This window comes from Dipodomys merriami, unplaced genomic scaffold (assembly GCF_024711535.1).
Source record: "Dipodomys merriami isolate MVZ:Mamm:240054 unplaced genomic scaffold, mDipMer1.0.p SCAF_25, whole genome shotgun sequence".
Lineage (NCBI taxonomy): Eukaryota > Metazoa > Chordata > Mammalia > Rodentia > Heteromyidae > Dipodomys > Dipodomys merriami.
The window spans coordinates 15,877,069-15,893,980 of NW_027203937.1; the positions used below are offsets into that span (position 1 = coordinate 15,877,069).

General features: G+C 50.1%; 1 protein-coding gene across 5 annotated transcripts in view; it reads left to right on the top strand.

The window, feature by feature from the left end:
- Arrb1 (arrestin beta 1) overlaps positions 1-13,608 on the top strand; it is an 80,495-nt gene extending 66,887 nt beyond the window's left edge. For 3 of the 5 annotated variants that reach the window (XM_070034998.1, XM_070034999.1, XM_070034996.1), the window contains exons 11-16: positions 872-1,009; positions 2,128-2,211; positions 3,699-3,722; positions 5,490-5,560; positions 6,633-6,684; positions 7,879-13,608. In XM_070034998.1, the coding sequence (XP_069891099.1) occupies positions 872-1,009; positions 2,128-2,211; positions 3,699-3,722; positions 5,490-5,560; positions 6,633-6,684; positions 7,879-7,990 (481 nt within the window). In that variant the 3' untranslated portion in view covers positions 7,991-13,608. The remainder of the gene's footprint in view (positions 1-871; positions 1,010-2,127; positions 2,212-3,698; positions 3,723-5,489; positions 5,561-6,632; positions 6,685-7,878) is intronic. The other 2 variants (XM_070035000.1, XM_070034997.1) reach the window with 1 other exon arrangement.
- The last annotated feature ends 3,304 nt before the right edge of the window (positions 13,609-16,912 follow it).

Here is a 16,912-nt window from a genome sequence, read left to right on the forward strand (position 1 = left end):
TGTTGTTGTTTGTTTTGTTTTTAGTGCTCATCCTGGGGCTTGAACTCAGGACTTGGAGTGTTTTTTGATCAAGGCTAATAGTCTACCACTTCAAGGTTAGCAGTCTACCACTTAAGCCACAACTCCACTTCTGGCTGCTTAATTAGAGATAAGAATCTCACAGACTTTCCTGCCTAGGCTTGGTTTGAACTGAGGTCCTCAGGTCTCAGCCTCCTGAGTAGCTAGAATTACAAGTGTGAGCCCCTGGCCCCTGGCTTGCAAGTATAGTTTTAATTACAGAACCTAGATGGATTTATAGCTGGCCAGTAGCCTCATTTGTGGTTTGCATGTAGATGTACATAAATAAACATAGCCGGGTGCCAGTGGCTCACTCTTGTAATCCTAGCTACTCAGGATGATGAGATCTAAAGATCATGGTTTAAAGCCAGCCTGGGCAGGAAAGTCTGTGAGACTCTTATCTCCAATAAACTTCTCAGAACAAGCTGGAAGTGGTGGTGTGGCTCAAGTGGTAGAGTGCTGGTCTTGAGCACAGACAGGCTCAGGGACAGTGCCCATGCCTGAGTTCAAGCCTGAGGACCAGAAAAACAAAACAAACAAAACACCAAAAAACAAAAAACAAAAAAACCCTTCAGTGTTTTAGCCCAGGCTTCCCCTGTTAGTGTAGGATGTGCATGCACCTGTTACAGGCAGCAGTGGGCTCCCTGCCAGAGCCAGGACTGGCCCATGTGGTCCCTGCCTCTGGGGGACAGAGGTTAGCACAGGCTGGCTTGGTTAGCAGGTCTGGTAGATGGCCTGGCTGAGTTGGGGCTGAGGGCAGGAGAGCAGGGGTAGGTTGTAGGGACAAGTGTCTTCACCCTTGCCTTTTTCCCAGTGACACGGTGGCGCCCAGCTCAACATTCTGCAAGGTCTACACACTGACACCTTTCCTGGCCAACAACCGGGAGAAGCGAGGCCTGGCCCTGGATGGCAAGCTGAAGCACGAAGACACAAACCTGGCCTCCAGCACCCTGTGAGGACCCCCTCTTAGGCCTGAGCTCTAGGTGCCTTCCATGGCCACGCCCTCTTGAGTCAGCAGTATAGTGACGTGAGGCTCAGGCTGTCCTCATCACCCAGCCATTGGCCAGTCAGGGAGGCCGTCTCCCAATTTCCCCCTACCCAGTACCACCAGACTTGGCTGTCTTAGGCAGTATCAGCTGGTCCAGGGGAGGGGCAGCTGGAAGGCTTCCTGTCAGGTGGCCGCTCATAATGTGGTATCCTAAGCTGGTGGGGGGTGTGTCCCTGCGGCTGAGCAAAGGTAGAGGACATGGCTCCTGGATGGGGCCTAGCGTGAGGGTGATTTGGGAATCTGGAGAGACTGGGGTGGTAAATCCAGATGTGACTATCCCTCCCAAGTCAGGGACCCCCGGACAGCCTCACTGAGCCCTCAGAGCCACCCCACTCCCTGCAAAAGTTCTGGCCCTTAGGCACTGCTCTGTGAGACCTCTGCCACGTTCCCAGCCCAGACGCTTGGTTTGGGCCAGACTATTGTCATCATCCCCTGCACAGGGTACGCATCTACCTACCTGGGTTCAAGTCCTTCCTGTGCACCAGACCCAGTGGAGCCCTACCTCCTCAGAAATACCCTTCCCATAGGGCCCGGTGGCTCATGCCTCTAATCCTAGCTACTCAGGAGGCTGAGATCTGAGGATTGCCGTTCCAAGCCAGGCAGGAAAGTCCAAGACACTCTTCTCTCCCGTAAACCACCAGAAAACCAGAAGTGGCACTGTGGCTCAAGTGGTAGAGTGCTTGCCTTGAGCTGAAGTGCTGAGGGACAGCGTCCAGGCATGGAGTTCAAGCCCCATGACTGACCAAAAATATTCTCTTTCCAACCTGGCCCTTTCTGCCCAGTGGGCATATGCTGTGAATCTGTGGCAGAGTGGAGCCAGGCTGGGAGGGGTCTGGCCAGGGTCATACAGCCAGGACACCTCATGGCAGCTGTGGAGTTCAGAGCCTGAGTCCCAGCTCCCTGGGACTCCGCTTATCTTTCTCGCCTCCCTCCCCCGTCCCCGAGTGCCATCTTCCCACCCCACTGCCCATGTCTTGCTCACCAGTGAGCCTGGAGGACAGCTTCTCCCTGTCGCCCTGCAGGCTGAGGGAAGGTGCCAACCGTGAAATCCTGGGGATCATCGTTTCCTACAAAGTGAAAGTGAAGCTGGTGGTGTCTCGAGGAGGGTGAGTCCTCCAGCCAGCCCTAGAGTGGAACCCCGAGTATAGAGGCCCCCTTCTACTTATTTGCCTGACCCTTAAAAAAATTTTTTTTGTAGTGGTATTGGGAAGTTGAACTCGGGGCCTCAGGGCCTCATGCTTCTAAGACTGGTACATCACTGATACGCCACGCTTTCCCATCCCTCCTCTTCTGTCTCCCCTCTACCCTCCACCTCCCTTGCTGGTTGCTTTAAGATCTCAACTTTCCGCCCAGATCCTCACCTGAGTGGCAGTCCTTCTTTTAGGCTTCTTGTCCAGTAGGGACTATTTTGTCCAGGTAAAGATAAAATGGTCCAGCTTCCCTCATGGCGATGGAAGCTTGCAGACTTTTCTGAACCAGGCTGACCTGGCACACTATTCTCCTTATCTCAGCTTAGGATGCCCGGGATGCCATTGTGCCCAGAAATGTGTTGAGAAGGGAGTCTTGAGAACTTTTCTGTCAGGGGTTGGCCTCAAAACATAATCCTCTCATTCTCAGCCTCCCAAATACCGAGGATGAGATACGTGCGTGGCCAGGCGGCACCTGGCTTGTTTGCTTGACCTTTTAGCTGAATCCACCTGTGGAGGAGGAATGGGACCTGAAGACTTCCTGCTCTTCTCCCTTCCACTCCCTCCTCCCTACGACTTCCTCTCCCTTTCCCCCCCTCCTCTCCTCGTGGTCCTCAGTGTCCCCTTCTCCCCCATCTCCCTCCCTCTTTCCTCCTTCTCTTTACTAGGCCTGTACCTGGTGCAGAGGATGGAGCAAAGAGGGAAAGTGGATGGCATTTTTAGTCTGTGCTGTCTGCCCAGGGGTTGCCATGCACCTCCGCACAGGTCGGGCACAGCACCCATCCCCACTCTTGCACAAGCTGAGGAAACAGCTAAAGGGACTCAGAATCGCACAGCTGCATTAGGATTTGTTAGACGGGCAGACATTTTTATTTTATAGACAGAGAAACAGAGGCCCAGACAGTTCCCTAGTTACTTCCTCATTCTTCCTCCGCAGCCTCAACTGTTCAGCCAGGTGCTGGGGTGCAGTTTGGACCAGATGTATTCCATGCTCTGGAGCATAGCTGGATGGGGGCTTAGTAAACCCCTTGTCTCCCCCTCTACCAGGGCTACATGTTGTACACTAGTTAAGCTTTCTAATTTTTAAGGTTTTTTTTTTCCCCTCATTTAGTTGACACATGTCTATGGAATGCTTGAAAAAACAAAACGTTAGACCAAGAACCCCTTTATCTTGACAATGGCTTCCTAGGGTCCAGGGATTTGCTAAGCTGGGCCTGCACCTCAGTCCCTGCAGGCTGATGCTAAGTCACTGCCCTGAGTGGGTGGTCAGAGCCACAGAGGGGTGGGGAGCGTGTCTCGGGTCTGCTGTGTTTGGAGCAGCAGAGGTGGTGAATAAACGTGCTTTCTCTTTTCTTTCGCTCTGCACTCTTCCTGGCCACTTCTCCTGCCTCCTCTGACCTACCTAGCCTGTTGGGAGATCTTGCATCCAGGTAAAGTCCCTCCTTTGTCCTCCTTGACTCATTTTCCTGGAGGGACCAGGGACCATTAGCCTGGCTGACCAGTACCACAGAGCACTGGATTAGAAGGAATCTAGTGGTCATTTTGGATTATAGGCCTACCTGGGGCTCAAAGCATTTCCCAGTGGACTCTAGGGACTGAGCTTTGACGTCAAATACCCTACCCTATTCTTCTATTCCACTCAGGTGACAGGGACCTTTATATATAGCAGTAGTCTGGGGAATGGCCTGCAGGAAGGCCCAGTGAATGACTGATCATTAGTTCTAAGATGTTCAGGGGAAGTGCAGGTTTTATGGTGGTCAAACTAATACACTGACCAGAAATCCCTGCTGGCTGAGTGTTGCTAAAGATGGCCCCTTAGGAAGTTTTGCTTTTCTAGACAAGATTTCCCTGGTAACCAGCCCAATGGACATACATTTCAAAAATGCAGATGTCTCACAGATGGCTGTTTGCTTTCTGTCACAAGACAGCAATATTATGTACCCAAAGCAATCAGGGGTCCATTTGGAAATCAATTCAATTCAGTGTAACTCGGCAAAATCTGAGTCTAAACTTGTAAACAGGCTTGTGCTAGAATCCCAGAAGGAATCAGAAGCACATCTGCTCTCTATTTCTCCCAGCCTGATAAAGGTTTGGGTCTAGAATCTTCTGGCCATATCCTATGCAGTCATAGTGAAGGTTATAACCAGAATTCATCAGATGCTACCAGCATTCATCAGATGCTACCAGCATTCATCAGATGCTACCAGCATTCATCAGATGGCTCACTCTTCCAGGCAAAACTGAAGAAGCAGCTCCTTTTGGAATAATAACCTTTAAAAAAAAAAGCCAAATCGCTTTGACAACTTTTTGACAGCTCTCCCTTACCATGTCCCCATTAAGGGGACATAATTATTTTTGACAGGTGAAAGCTTGTTTATCTACATCCCCTAGAAGTCCCAGTGGGTTCTAAAAGTTAGGTGTTAGCGCAATGTTCAAGATGAGTTCAGTGATTCTCAGACATGTACCATGCTCTCTGTGAGAGTGGCATGGCTGGCTTGTCCCTGGCTACTCCATTCTATGTTACTTGCCCCTTGACAGCCATGCCCAGACCACAAGATCATTAAGATGTGGCACTCAGAGCCTGAGAGTGAAGGGTCTCATGGGATGAGGTGAGGCCACCTCTAGCCAAGAAGAGTGTCCAGGGCTGTTTTTCTCAGTCTGAATTCTGCTGTGATGATGGTGGCCACAGGAGGTGGGGTGGGGTGAATTCAGGAACCAGAATCTTCCATCACTTACCATTAGTAACTGTGCAGCCTTAGGCAAGAGACTAATCTTCTTATACCACAGTTTCCCACTTCATACATTGGGGATAATAAGGTTGCTGTGAGGATGAGGGTTACTTCAAAGAAGGGTTTAGAACAGTCCTTGGCTCAGAGTCAGCAACCTATAGCCGTCTGTTCTTGTTATCAGTCTGTCTGTCAAGGACAAGGACAGAAAAGGACAGTTCAGCAGCACCAGGCCAATGGCCAGATCTTTCCTTCAATCCCTCCTTCCCCTCCCCAAGGTGTCAGACTGTGCACATGGTGTCCCAGCACTGGGCTTTGGGTTCCCTCCTGAGCCTGATGATCTTGGCAGGGCTCTAAGGTCACCTGAGCAGTTCTGCAGGAACCATCTCAGGTGCTAGAGAGTCAGAGTGGGAAGATCTCATCCTGATGTTTAGCTCCAGGCTCATCACCAGGTTTGGATCTGTGTTTCAGTGATGTGGCTGTGGAACTGCCTTTTACCTTGATGCACCCCAAGCCTAAAGAGGAGCCCCCACATCGGGAAGGTGAGCAGGATCTGTGGGTCATTGAGGTGGGGGGTTCCTACAATGAATTCTCTTCTCCACCAGCTTGTCACCCCACTCCTTCTGGGTTGGGCCTTGGTCCAGTGCCACCCCTTCCTCAGCTCCCCAGGAGCTTTTGTGGGACTCACAACTCCTGTTTGCTTCTGGCCTCACTATGAGGCAGTGAGCTATGGTGCTCTTTCTCCTTGGGAAAGAGCAGAGAGCAGAGCACTTTGGCCCAGTATCCAGCATGAGCTGAGCCCTATTTGGTTGTAGGGAAAGAGGCTTTATGATAGGATGCTCTGCACACCCCACAAGTTTTACAAGGGATGCATATTGCTTGTATTCAGTTGAACCTAAGACTATTTCATTAAAAGGGACATTATATCGTGACCCCTAATAGTGCTCATATAATTAGACTGTGAAATGCCACCAGTTGTAAAATACACTCCAAATTCAGAAAGGTTAAAATGTAAAGCAAAACAAAACCCCCAAATTCCCAAAACTAAAAATATGGTCGTCTAAAGTTTGTTCCTTTTTTTTTTTTTTCTTCCCAGAACCAGGGCTTAACCTCAAGGCATTATTTCTTAGATTTTTTTTTCTTTTGTTGTTCAAGGCTACTGCTCTACATCTATAGTTACAGCTCCAATTCTGACTTTTTGGTAAACTGGAGAGAGATAGGAGTTTCATAGACTTTCCTGCCTGGGCTGGCTTCAAACTAGGATCCTCAGACCTCAGCCTCCTGAGAAACTAGGATTTCAGAAATGAGCCAGTAGCATACCAAGCAGGAAACATGGATGTTGGAGATCTTTCCATGGAGCAGGAAGTAAGAAGTTCTTCTGGTCCTCAGGCTTGCAATGGGCATGCTGGGCCCTCTCTTGCCTGCAGACTCTACCTTTAAGATAATTTGAGAGGTTCTGAGATTCTAAGACCTGTGAGAGACTCCCACCCTTCTTGTGCCCTTCCCATCTTAGCCTGCTCATCCCAGGATGAGGACATGTCCCACTTGTACCCACTCCTGCCCCCATCCTCCACCCCCCACTAACCCTGCAAACCCCAATTGCCCTGTGTTCAGTTCCAGAGAGCGAGGCACCTGTAGACACCAATCTCATAGAACTTGACACCAAGTAAGCGGATGCCTGGGGGGCGGGCCTGAGGGCGGGATGGATGGTTCATTTGCATATATGCTTATTAACCCCTGAGGAGCAGCTGGTCTAACCTGCCTGCTGAGAGCCACCTCTGCTCACCTCTTCAGCAACCTGCTTGCCTGCATGTGACTTGAAGGACCCTCGGTGGTGCCTGTTCCTCTTCCTCCTGCCTTGGTGGGGTCTGTCTTCCCTCATCCTTGCACGTCCGTCAGTCCATCCACAGCGCCTGCTCGACTGGCACAGGGCTGGTTGGGGTCCTGGGCTCTGCACTCCCTCCTCACCCAGGCCCATCTGGCTGTGGGTGGGAGTGGGTCTGGGTCTTGCTTCTGACTCCTGAGGACGACCTGATGTGGATTCCCCTGTGATGGCGGGCCATCGGGACACTGAACAGTGGCCAGAGGGAGAGGACCTCAGCCAACAGCAGGAATCACTTCCAGGGCCCCGTGGCTTTTGGAGCTGGAGGGAGAAATATCCTTCTCTTGTTTCTTGGGAATCTCCAATAAGAGGCTTCAAGTCACCCCAGGAGGATGCCCGTGTAGTTGGCTGAACTCCACTGGGGCTTCAGGGGGTTCAGCACGCTCTGCTGGATCCTCAATGTAAATGTTTTGTGGGAGAAGGGAAGCAGTTCTTCCTCCTGTAACCCCACTCGGGCACCCTGCCACCCCTTTTCTTCTAGCTACCTGTGTTTCTTACCCCAGCCCCTGTCCTATTCAGGGTCCCTTGGGGTAGCAAGTGAGCTAGAGCAGAAACCCAAAAGGGTTTCTTGGGTCCGTTCTTGGGAGAGTCAAAAAATGCTGTGAAATCCCAGCAGCCTGGCCTCTCACAGTGGGGATGGAATAATTTCTTCCTTGGGCCATAGAGCCATGCTCTCTGCCTGCCCTCCCCTCCCCCCCCCCAGCTGACATGCAGAATTGACTCACTTTTCCAACCCTGTGGCTTGAGAATCCAGCTTGTAACCCACTCTGGCCTCTCACAACCCCCATACATCCATATGTGACTGTCCCCACGGACATTGGTAGGCATCTATGTCTAGGCTTGCTAGGCCTTTCTGACCATGATCACCCCGAAAGGTCAGACATCTCAGAAAGAGTACTTCTGTCCTGGGTCCTTCTGCCTCTCCCTGCCATCCCTACCCCTGGAAACACGCCCCATTTTCCTTGTCTCTCCCATTAGTGATGACGACATTGTATTTGAGGACTTTGCCCGCCAGAGACTGAAAGGCATGAAGGATGACAAGGAGGAAGAGGAGGATGGGACCGGCTCTCCACACCTCAACGCCAGATAGACTGGAGCCTGCCCTTCCTCTGGGCAGCTCCATGTCACTCTTGCACTCGGATACTTATTCGTCGTCTTCTTCCCCCTCCCCTTTGTTCTTCCAGTTTCTACCAGGGGGCCTCATACCCACCATCACAGAGGGCGGGGGGGGGTGTTTCTTCCCCAGAAGGTGGTCTTCTAAGTCCCAGTGATGAGCCTCTGGCCTCAGGACTGGCCCCATGTCACCATGCCAACAGGACCACAGCAAACCACCTTTGCCCCTCTCCAGTCACCTGTCCATCCCCCTTTTCATGTTCACTCCCACAGCCCTGGCCTGGAGGATTTGGCTGGAAATGGAGCCAAAAGGAGAGGGTGGGACACATGGGACACAGTGATGGTGGGCTTGGGGGTATGAAGGGATGGGCATGGGGCTCAGGACATGGGAGATGGTTGTGGTCCCAGGTGGTGACAGTTCTGGCAGTTAGAAGGTGACAGTGTTGAAGGCCACCCTTTCTGGCTGGAAGGGCCCTACTGTGGTTATATTCTCCATGCCTTTATTGTCCTTGTCCCTGTTTCTTGATAGTGACATTGGTGAAGATGCATACAGCCCAGGAATGGAGAAAAAGCAACGGACTTTCTTATCAGCAGATATTCCTAGATGGAGGCGAGTGGGGTGAACTATCTTAGATTTTGGTTATGGTCAGGCTCTGACATTTTAGCTTCCTTGTGTTTGGGGTGTGGGCTCATTTGTATGCACACACAGAGAGGGCAAACACCTGCCCTCTCTGTCACCTGCAAACACCAGCCCCAGCACAGTAAGCTCAAGCTCTGAGGGAGGTTTCCTGAGGGGCCGTTCAGAGGTGGGGCAGGAGTAGAAAGAAGAGAGCCCACCCTACTTCCCTTCCTTGGTGAAGTTAAGATGACCATTCAGGAAGCAAGACTGGAGGGCCAGAGGCAGCTGGAGTCCCCCTTAGCCCTTTGTTCTCCAAGGCTGGGCTGGCTGCAGGCTGGGTGAGAAAGTGCCTGATATCACCATCCTCACCATCAAAGGGGATCCTTCCCCACAAGGGAGTCCCAGAAGGAAGGCTGCTACTCTTCTTTCCTTGGGGATTCGAGGATCCCTCTAGTTCCCAGTGTCATGGGTGCCCAGTACCCATTGATTGGTGTTGGTGTTGATGTTGGGGCATTTCCCTGGGCAACAGGACAGGCAAGTGATAAAAGTAGAGTGTTCAAGGTATTTATTTTTGGTCTGGTCTTTGATGCTAACTTGTGTGGATATGAGCACATTCCTCACTGGAAAACCAAGGAGTTTGGCCAGATGATTCCCAACTGTCAACTCTGGCTCCTGAAAAACTATGAGCATTTCAGCATCTGGTTTACCTAGTAGAATTAAGAGCTGCTCACTGTTCCCTACACCTGCAGAAAGGATTCATTGGGTGTTAGAGGTAGCAGAGACTGCCTACACCTACCTAGCCTATCCTCCAGGCCCAAGAGTGTGACCTGATGCCAAACTGGAGCCAAAGCCACTGCTCTGGAGCCTAGACATTGCAAGGCCTGAGCTTGTACTTGCTAAGGCTTTGGTGGGGGCGCTTATGGTAGGTTCTCTTAAGACTTCACAGTTCCCTAAAAACATTCTTAAGGCTTACCCAGGCAAATGTCCCCCACTACTTCTCAGCTTAGCACCTCCCAGGGATGGGGCATGTGACCATCTCCCTTGGTGAAATGGGCCAGTCACCAGCCTGGCCCTGCTCCTTCGAAATCTCATCAGCAGTCAACCCAAGGGACCCCTTCCCAGCTAGGGGCAGTCACACTCTGGCTAGTTCTGGGGTCTTAGCTGCAGGTGCCCCAACCCCTGCCAGGGATTTCTGTGCAGTTTACACTTCACCTGGGCAGCTTCAGAATAGATATCCAACAGCACATGGCAATCATGTGCTATTCAGTGTCTTCCTCTGAAACCTTTGGGGCTGATAGGAAGCTCTTTAGCATTTGGGGTTACCTTGCAAAGCCCTTCTCCAGTATATACACAGGGTTTCCTAGACTGGCTTCTTGAGCTTTCTTCACCCGAGCATCCCACTCATCTTGTGGTTATATCCAAGAGTTAACTAAAATTTCTCTAGTTATCTGAGCCAGGACTGAACAGGCCTGTGGTCAAATTGATTTGATTCTAGCCTAACCATCCTTTGCTGACAATTTCTCTGCTCTATGCCCAGCAACAGAGACACAAAGATGGGTCCATCTCACCCCTTGTTCTTAGAAAGCTTGTAGCTAGGAGGAAGTAACAGGAGTCCATTTGCATTTAGGGCTCCATGGCTGCTGCTGTTCCATAAAGTGCCCTTTCCAGGTAGGTTCAGATCCACACTAGAATGCACAGCCCTATGAGTCACCTGTGGTGGGTTTGGGTGTCACCTGCCCCTTGGCCAGCTGTCCTCCTACACAGTTGTGGGCCACAGTGCTGTGGCACATACAGTACAAAGTAGTTTGGGCTTCCTGAAGCAGAGGGCTCAGAGTGTCCTTACAGATACCACCCAGCTATGACAGAGTGCTTCTTTGCAGGGCCCCTCTTTGTCTGGAGTCAGCCTGGAGAGGGAATACTTTGCTGTGAAGTATAAGGGTGGGGGAGCTCCACTGGGCCCCAAGCACCAGCCCACAATATTGACACTTTCTGTACTGAGCCTTTGGGGTCCTATGCCAGCCAAGCAGCCCTACACTGGGACTTTCCAATGAGTCATGAGGGTGGCATGTTGATGCCAATCTGGTCAGCGATGAAGAACATGCCCTGGGTGAAATGCCACCAAGCAGAAGGCCAGCTAACTAAGAGAAGAGGTCACTTCCCTAGAAAAATGATCAAGTGACTTAGCTGGACCCCTTGGTCATCTTAGCCTCAAAGCCCAAACAGGATGCAGTGGACTCCTGTGGTTTTTTTGGTTCAAGGAAGGTGGCTGACAAGCTGGTTCCCTCAGTACAGTGACAGGAATACTGTCCTGCAAGTCCCCAGTGCTACCTATCAGTCCTGGCTGTTACCAACCGGCTGAGTGGCTTTGAGGAACTTCTCAAGCTGTTTCCCAAACAAGTGCTGCAGAAATGCTTTCCTGCTTGGCTCAGACCTTGCTGTGCAGCCCAGAGGAGTCAGAGGCCAACAGTCTACAAGTTGTAAACCACTGCCCAGGTGTGACTCTGCCACTGTAGGGCATGGACCAAGGTCACACAGGAAGCCAACCTGGCACTGAGCCCTCACTGCCTACCAGTCTTCATCTCTCACCTGGCTTCTCATTTAAGTCAATGTCAGTCAAGTGACATGCAGCCTCTGGGCCTGGGAACCCAGCTGGGAGGAAAGTGCCCAACTATTCAGAAATGCCTTGCTTAAGGACAGGAATCCCAGCAACCAGGACTGGACACAAATAACACGGGGGAGAGAGCTCTCTTGGACACTCCCAGGCCTGGAGCATCTCCCATCTCTCAGGTCCAGAAATCTTGGCCTTGACCCTAGGTCAGGAAGCTGAACTTTCATACCATGGTTTTATCAAATCCCAAACATGAGGGGCAGTAGAAATTGCCCATTTATTCCCTTCAAAGTGGAAGGCTTCATGCAGAATCAACCAGAGCTGCCCCAGCTTCCTGGCAATCCTCTGGGAAGACCTTTGGCCCAGGGAAAGCCCAGGCCTCATACCCTGACAACCAAGCCTGACTGATACTCGAATGTGGTTTCTGTGACCCAGAGAGGCAGCTTCTCTTCTGCCAGTGACTAGAGGTTGGGGATGTGCACCCATCCAGGAGGAAGGGGCTAGGCCTGATCTTGAACTCACAGAGTCTTACGGGTACAGGCCTGGGCCTGGACTGATAGGTTTCTTTTTAAACTCAAGGACCAAATGAGTCTCCCCTAGTCCTCACTCATAGTCTGCCTTTGGGCATGGTGTTTTATTCTCCTGGCCAGGGACAGCTCCATCACTTGCCTGCCCTCCCTCCAGGATGAAGGGGCCTACCTGTGGGGGCAGATCCCCACCTCTACCCCTCTTCTGCACAGGGGCACTGCCCACTACCTTCATAGGGGGGCTTTGTGGAAGGGGAGCACCCCCTCCCATCCTGCCAATTTTCTCTTCCACTTTCTCACCCCAAGGTGAAGTAAAGCACAGGTCCCTGGGACCATGGTCTACAGACATACAGTGGTTTTCCAACCAGGTACTATGAAACCTCTGGAATCCCACAGAACTTTGTCTGTGGTTGCACCTGAGGCGAGGGCAAAGGCTGAATCTCTAGCCCCCTCCCTCTTCCCACCACCACAACTCTGCTTTTCTCTCTCTTGCCTAGTAAGGGTTCACTTTTAAACTTTGCTTTGAGAAAAAACCTCAAACCATCATTCTGAGGCTTGATCTCAGACCAGAAAGCACAGGTCCTATTCTTGCTTGTTGTGTTGGAGCAGCTCCAGCTTTCCAATACAGAATATCTTAGAATTGGAACTTGGGTTCCCTAGGCCAAAGCATTTGCTCACACACACACAGGCACATGTCACATGGACCCTTTGATGGCTTTCTAGCTGACCCACCCTGAATCTCTAACCTGGATTGATTTGGGCAGGGCCTGGTGCTCAGTAAGGATGGGGATTTGACCCTGGATATTGGCTTATGCAGGCTGGCAGATCATGGAGCAAGAAAACAGGCATGGTCTACACCCAGGACTTATATCTGTGCCCCTGGGTGACACTAACTTCCAGGCCAGACTCCTGGGATGATTGGAGGGGGTAGAGTCAGGTTTCTTTTTATATATGGCCAAGTGGACTTTGATAACTGAAATCCCTCCCCTGAAGGCAGGATTCCCTAGAGGTAGTTTCCCAGAGAATTCTAATAGGATTCCACTCCCATATTTGTGGACAACAGGAGGTGCTTGTGCATCCTAAAAGAGGCTGGACCTCCTCCCGCAGCTCATGGATTTCCCTCTCTGCCTGTCCTTCTGTCCAGGCCTCTGTATGGACCAGCTGTTGGCACAAAATCTTGCCTAGTCCCCTCTCCCCAGGGCTGTCTATGTGGGAAGGTCAAGTTTATGGCACTGCCATCTGCCTGGCACTAGAGAAAGAATGCTAACTGGTATTTTATGTTCAGTCAGTCTGAGTGTACCCCTGGGAATCCTATTCACTTCAGTTTCTCCATATGTAAAGGGGAGTTAGTACCAGCTTCTGCCACTCCACGGGGGCTGTTTCCGGGACCATAGGGCAGGAGGTCATGAGGTGGCAGCATATGAGAGGTGGGTGAGTTCCTGGCCTCGGTGGCTGATCTTCAGAGCCTGGGGAATGAGTGCAGGACATGCATGTTGTCTTCCTGGGCATCTCGGCTCAGTGCTAAGGTCCAATCACAGATGCTGAGGGGGCCACTTCTTCCTGTGGAGTGGGAACCAGTGTGTATGTACCCGGTCTAGTGGGAAGGGGTGGCCTTGAACTTTGTGAGTCTCTTGCTTCTGCCTCTCCAGGTCTGTGGCCACCCTTCTGTGAAGTGATTATTTGTGACACTCTCATTCCTGGATCACCTCCAGGTTAACCTGTTACCTGTGGCATTCCTTTATTCTGTCAGATAAGTTATTATAGTTTATTCAAATCCAACAGGACAAATGAACAAAAGAATCGATAAAAGGTCATTAAAGATCTTTTGTGACAGAAACTGCTACTGCTTGTGTGATTTTGGTTTTGGTACTGAAGTTTGAACCCAGGGTCTTACACATGTTAGGTAAGAACTGTACCACTGAGCTATAGTCCCAGCCCTTTCATTTGTATCTTGATTTTGAACCAGTCTTAGGCTGCCTTTGCCTGGGTTGGCCTTGAACTTGCCTCAGCCTCCCAAGTTCAGATTACAGACATGCACCACCATGCTTGGCTCTGCTTTTATTTTTATCTCACAAACCCTTAATAGCAGTGTCATTCTGCTGACCCAGAATAGATATTTTTTTTCCAAGGGTGCTGGTCCTGGGGCTTGAACTCAGGGCCTGAGCTTTATTGCTCAAGTCTAGTGTTCTACCACTTGAGCCACAGCTTCATTTGTGCTTTGGAGATAAGAATATCACAGACTTTCCTGCCCTGGATTTTCTTCAAACCATGATCCTCAGATCTCAGCTTCCTGAGTAGCTAGAATTACTGGATGAGCCACCAATGCCCATAGGATTCAGCATTTTGTCCCTTGTCTGTGGCTCCCAGCTCCAACATAATCCTTGTATCCACTTCTGAAGACTGCAAGAACTTTTTCCCTGTCTGCCACTGTCTAGCCTTAGGGCCTTGGTAAGTCTCTGATACCTCCCAGAACCACTAGATTCCATGAGATTCCAAGACTGCTGGTTTGCTGCCAAGATGACACCCCCTTCCCATAGTCTATCTCCTACCTCAGCTGCAGTACTCACTTTAGTGCCAGCCTACCTGCTGTCTAGTCCACATCCTGCTTTACTGGAGTCTCCTTCTGGAAGTCACTTGGGTTTTCTGAGCATTACTGTTGCCTGGGCTAATGGAAGGGCTCAAGAAGAGGAAGACACGGTATTCTAATAGATAATATACTATTTTTGTATGAAGGGAAGAGGCCGTGAATATAAAATACTTTTCTACAAAATTGATTATGTAATGAAAAAAGTTATTTTTACATTCCTGAAAAGTGGGCAACTTGGATGAAAGTCTTGCTTTTCTGGCAGGCCAGAAGGTGGAGATGTTGCCTTCCAGCAACTTCTAAAGGACATTGGGCAGACATGGGCATTGGATCCAGGAGATGGGAGCTAGAGCTACAGCTGCTCCCCTCCCACTTGGGCTGTGCCTATCCCAGTCCAGAAAAAAAGAATCTATAGCAGGATTTTGGTGCTGCTCATGAAACCAGGGCTTTGCTTCACTACTGAGTTACATGCTCAGTCCTATGCCAGTTTAATTGGGGAAATTGGTTATTAAAATGTTGAAGATGAAAGGGCAAATGGGATGAGAGGTGACCCAAAGGTCAGGCCCAACAGAAAACCATCACCGCCGCTAGGATGGAGGAACAAAGAGAGGAGGTGGTATGGCCTCAGCCAAGGAAGCAGGACAGCCTAGCAGGGACACAGGGGAAGAGGACATCTGATGCATCCAAAACAGAAAGCAGCTCGTGGTGATTAATCTCCACTGTCAACTTGATTACACTGAGAAGCACAGAAGAGAATAAAGTGTGGGGCTGTGAAGTGTTTCCAGAGAGAGTGAACTAAAGGGGAGGGGAAAGACCCAACCTGAATGTGGGCTCCACCCTCCCATAGGCTGGGGGCCCGGATGAAATAAAAGGTGGAAGGAAAACCAGACATCATACCGTAATCCTAGCTATTTAGGAGGCTGTGATCCAAGGATCACAGTTCAAAGCCAGCCCAGGCTGTAAAACCCGTGAGCTTCATCTCCAATTACCCACCAAAACACTAGAAGTAGAGCTGTAGCTTAAGTGGTAGAGTACGGGCCTTCAGTGAAAAAGCTAAGAGATAGTGTTCAGATGCTAGGTTTACGCCTAAGTACTGGCACAAAAAGGGTTGTGAGAGGAAGCTAGCCACCACAGGCAAATACTCGCTTCTTCTCTCCTCTTCCTCTCTCTTTTCCTCTGCCCTTTCCCCCCTTTCTTCTCTTCCGGGCCACCATGAGGTGAGCTGCCTGTTCTGCCACACCCTCTATGGCCTGAAAGCTTTGAGACTAAATGAATCCTTCTCTTCCCTTAAATTGTTTCTGGCAGGCATTTTGTCACAGCAGAAAAAAACAATCTGACTAATAGCCATTTGGGGGGAACGCTGCCCACACCAGAGAGGGTAGAAGAAGCATTCTGCCTTCTCCTCTTGACTTCCAGTTTCATGTCAATATTTATTATTTGCAGAATTCAATTTAAAATCTAAAAGTGAATTTTAAGAAATTTTGGAAAATGCAATTTATAGTATCAGTGCCTAGCAATGCAGAGAAAAAAACAATTAGATCTGACACTAAATAAGCAATCGATCTGATCTGGAACATAGAAATAATTATTTGGACGTGATTATCACAACGTAAGAGGAAGGTCCTGACAGAACTGTGGAAATGGGAGAGATATTTGGAATTGACTGCTATCACTATCTTCATTATGCTTCAGAGCATCACTTAAACTGAACAGAGCCAGGGACTGGTCATTTATTACTAATCCTAGCTAATCAGGAGGGAAGCTGAGATCTAGAGGATCAAGGTTCAAGGACAGCCTGAGTAGAAAAAGGTGACTAGACCCCCCCAAAATAAATGCCTATGATCTCAGCAGACTGAGATTTGAAGACTGCAGCTTGACACCAGACCAGGGAAACTTTATTTCTAAACACAACACACGCACGCGCACATGCACACGCACGCACGCGCGCGCGCGCACACACACACACACACACACACACACACACACAGCCAAAACTGGAGCTGTGGCTCAAGTGGTAGAGCATTAGTCTTAGGTAAAAAAAGCTCAGGGACAGTGTCCAGGCCTTGAGTTCAAGCCTTAAGAGGCATGTGCACCTCCTCCCCCAATTAACCTACAAACATGGGGCTGGAGGTATGGTTCAAGTGGTAGAGTGTCAGCCAAGCAAGCATGAGGCTCTGAGTTCAAACCCAAGAAAACTAAACAGGAAGTTCAAATTCTGGCCAAGATGGAATAAATCCACTATGGCTTCTCGCCACTTGTGTGTGTGTGTGTGTGTGTGTGTGTATGTGTGTGTGCACACGCATGCACACATGCGTGCATGTGCACACACATGCTGGTACTGGGACTTGAATCAACACTGTCCAGTAGCTTTTTCACTAAACATCTGGCTTTTTAGTAACTAATTGGAGATAAGTGTCTCACAAACTTTCCTGCCTAGCTGGCTTCAAATCATGATCCTCAGATTTTAGCCTTCTGAGTAGCTAGGAAACAGGTGTGAGCCTCCAGTGCCCAGCCATTTCTTTGTAGTCTAAGAACATAGTGCCAGGACAGACTGCCTGCAT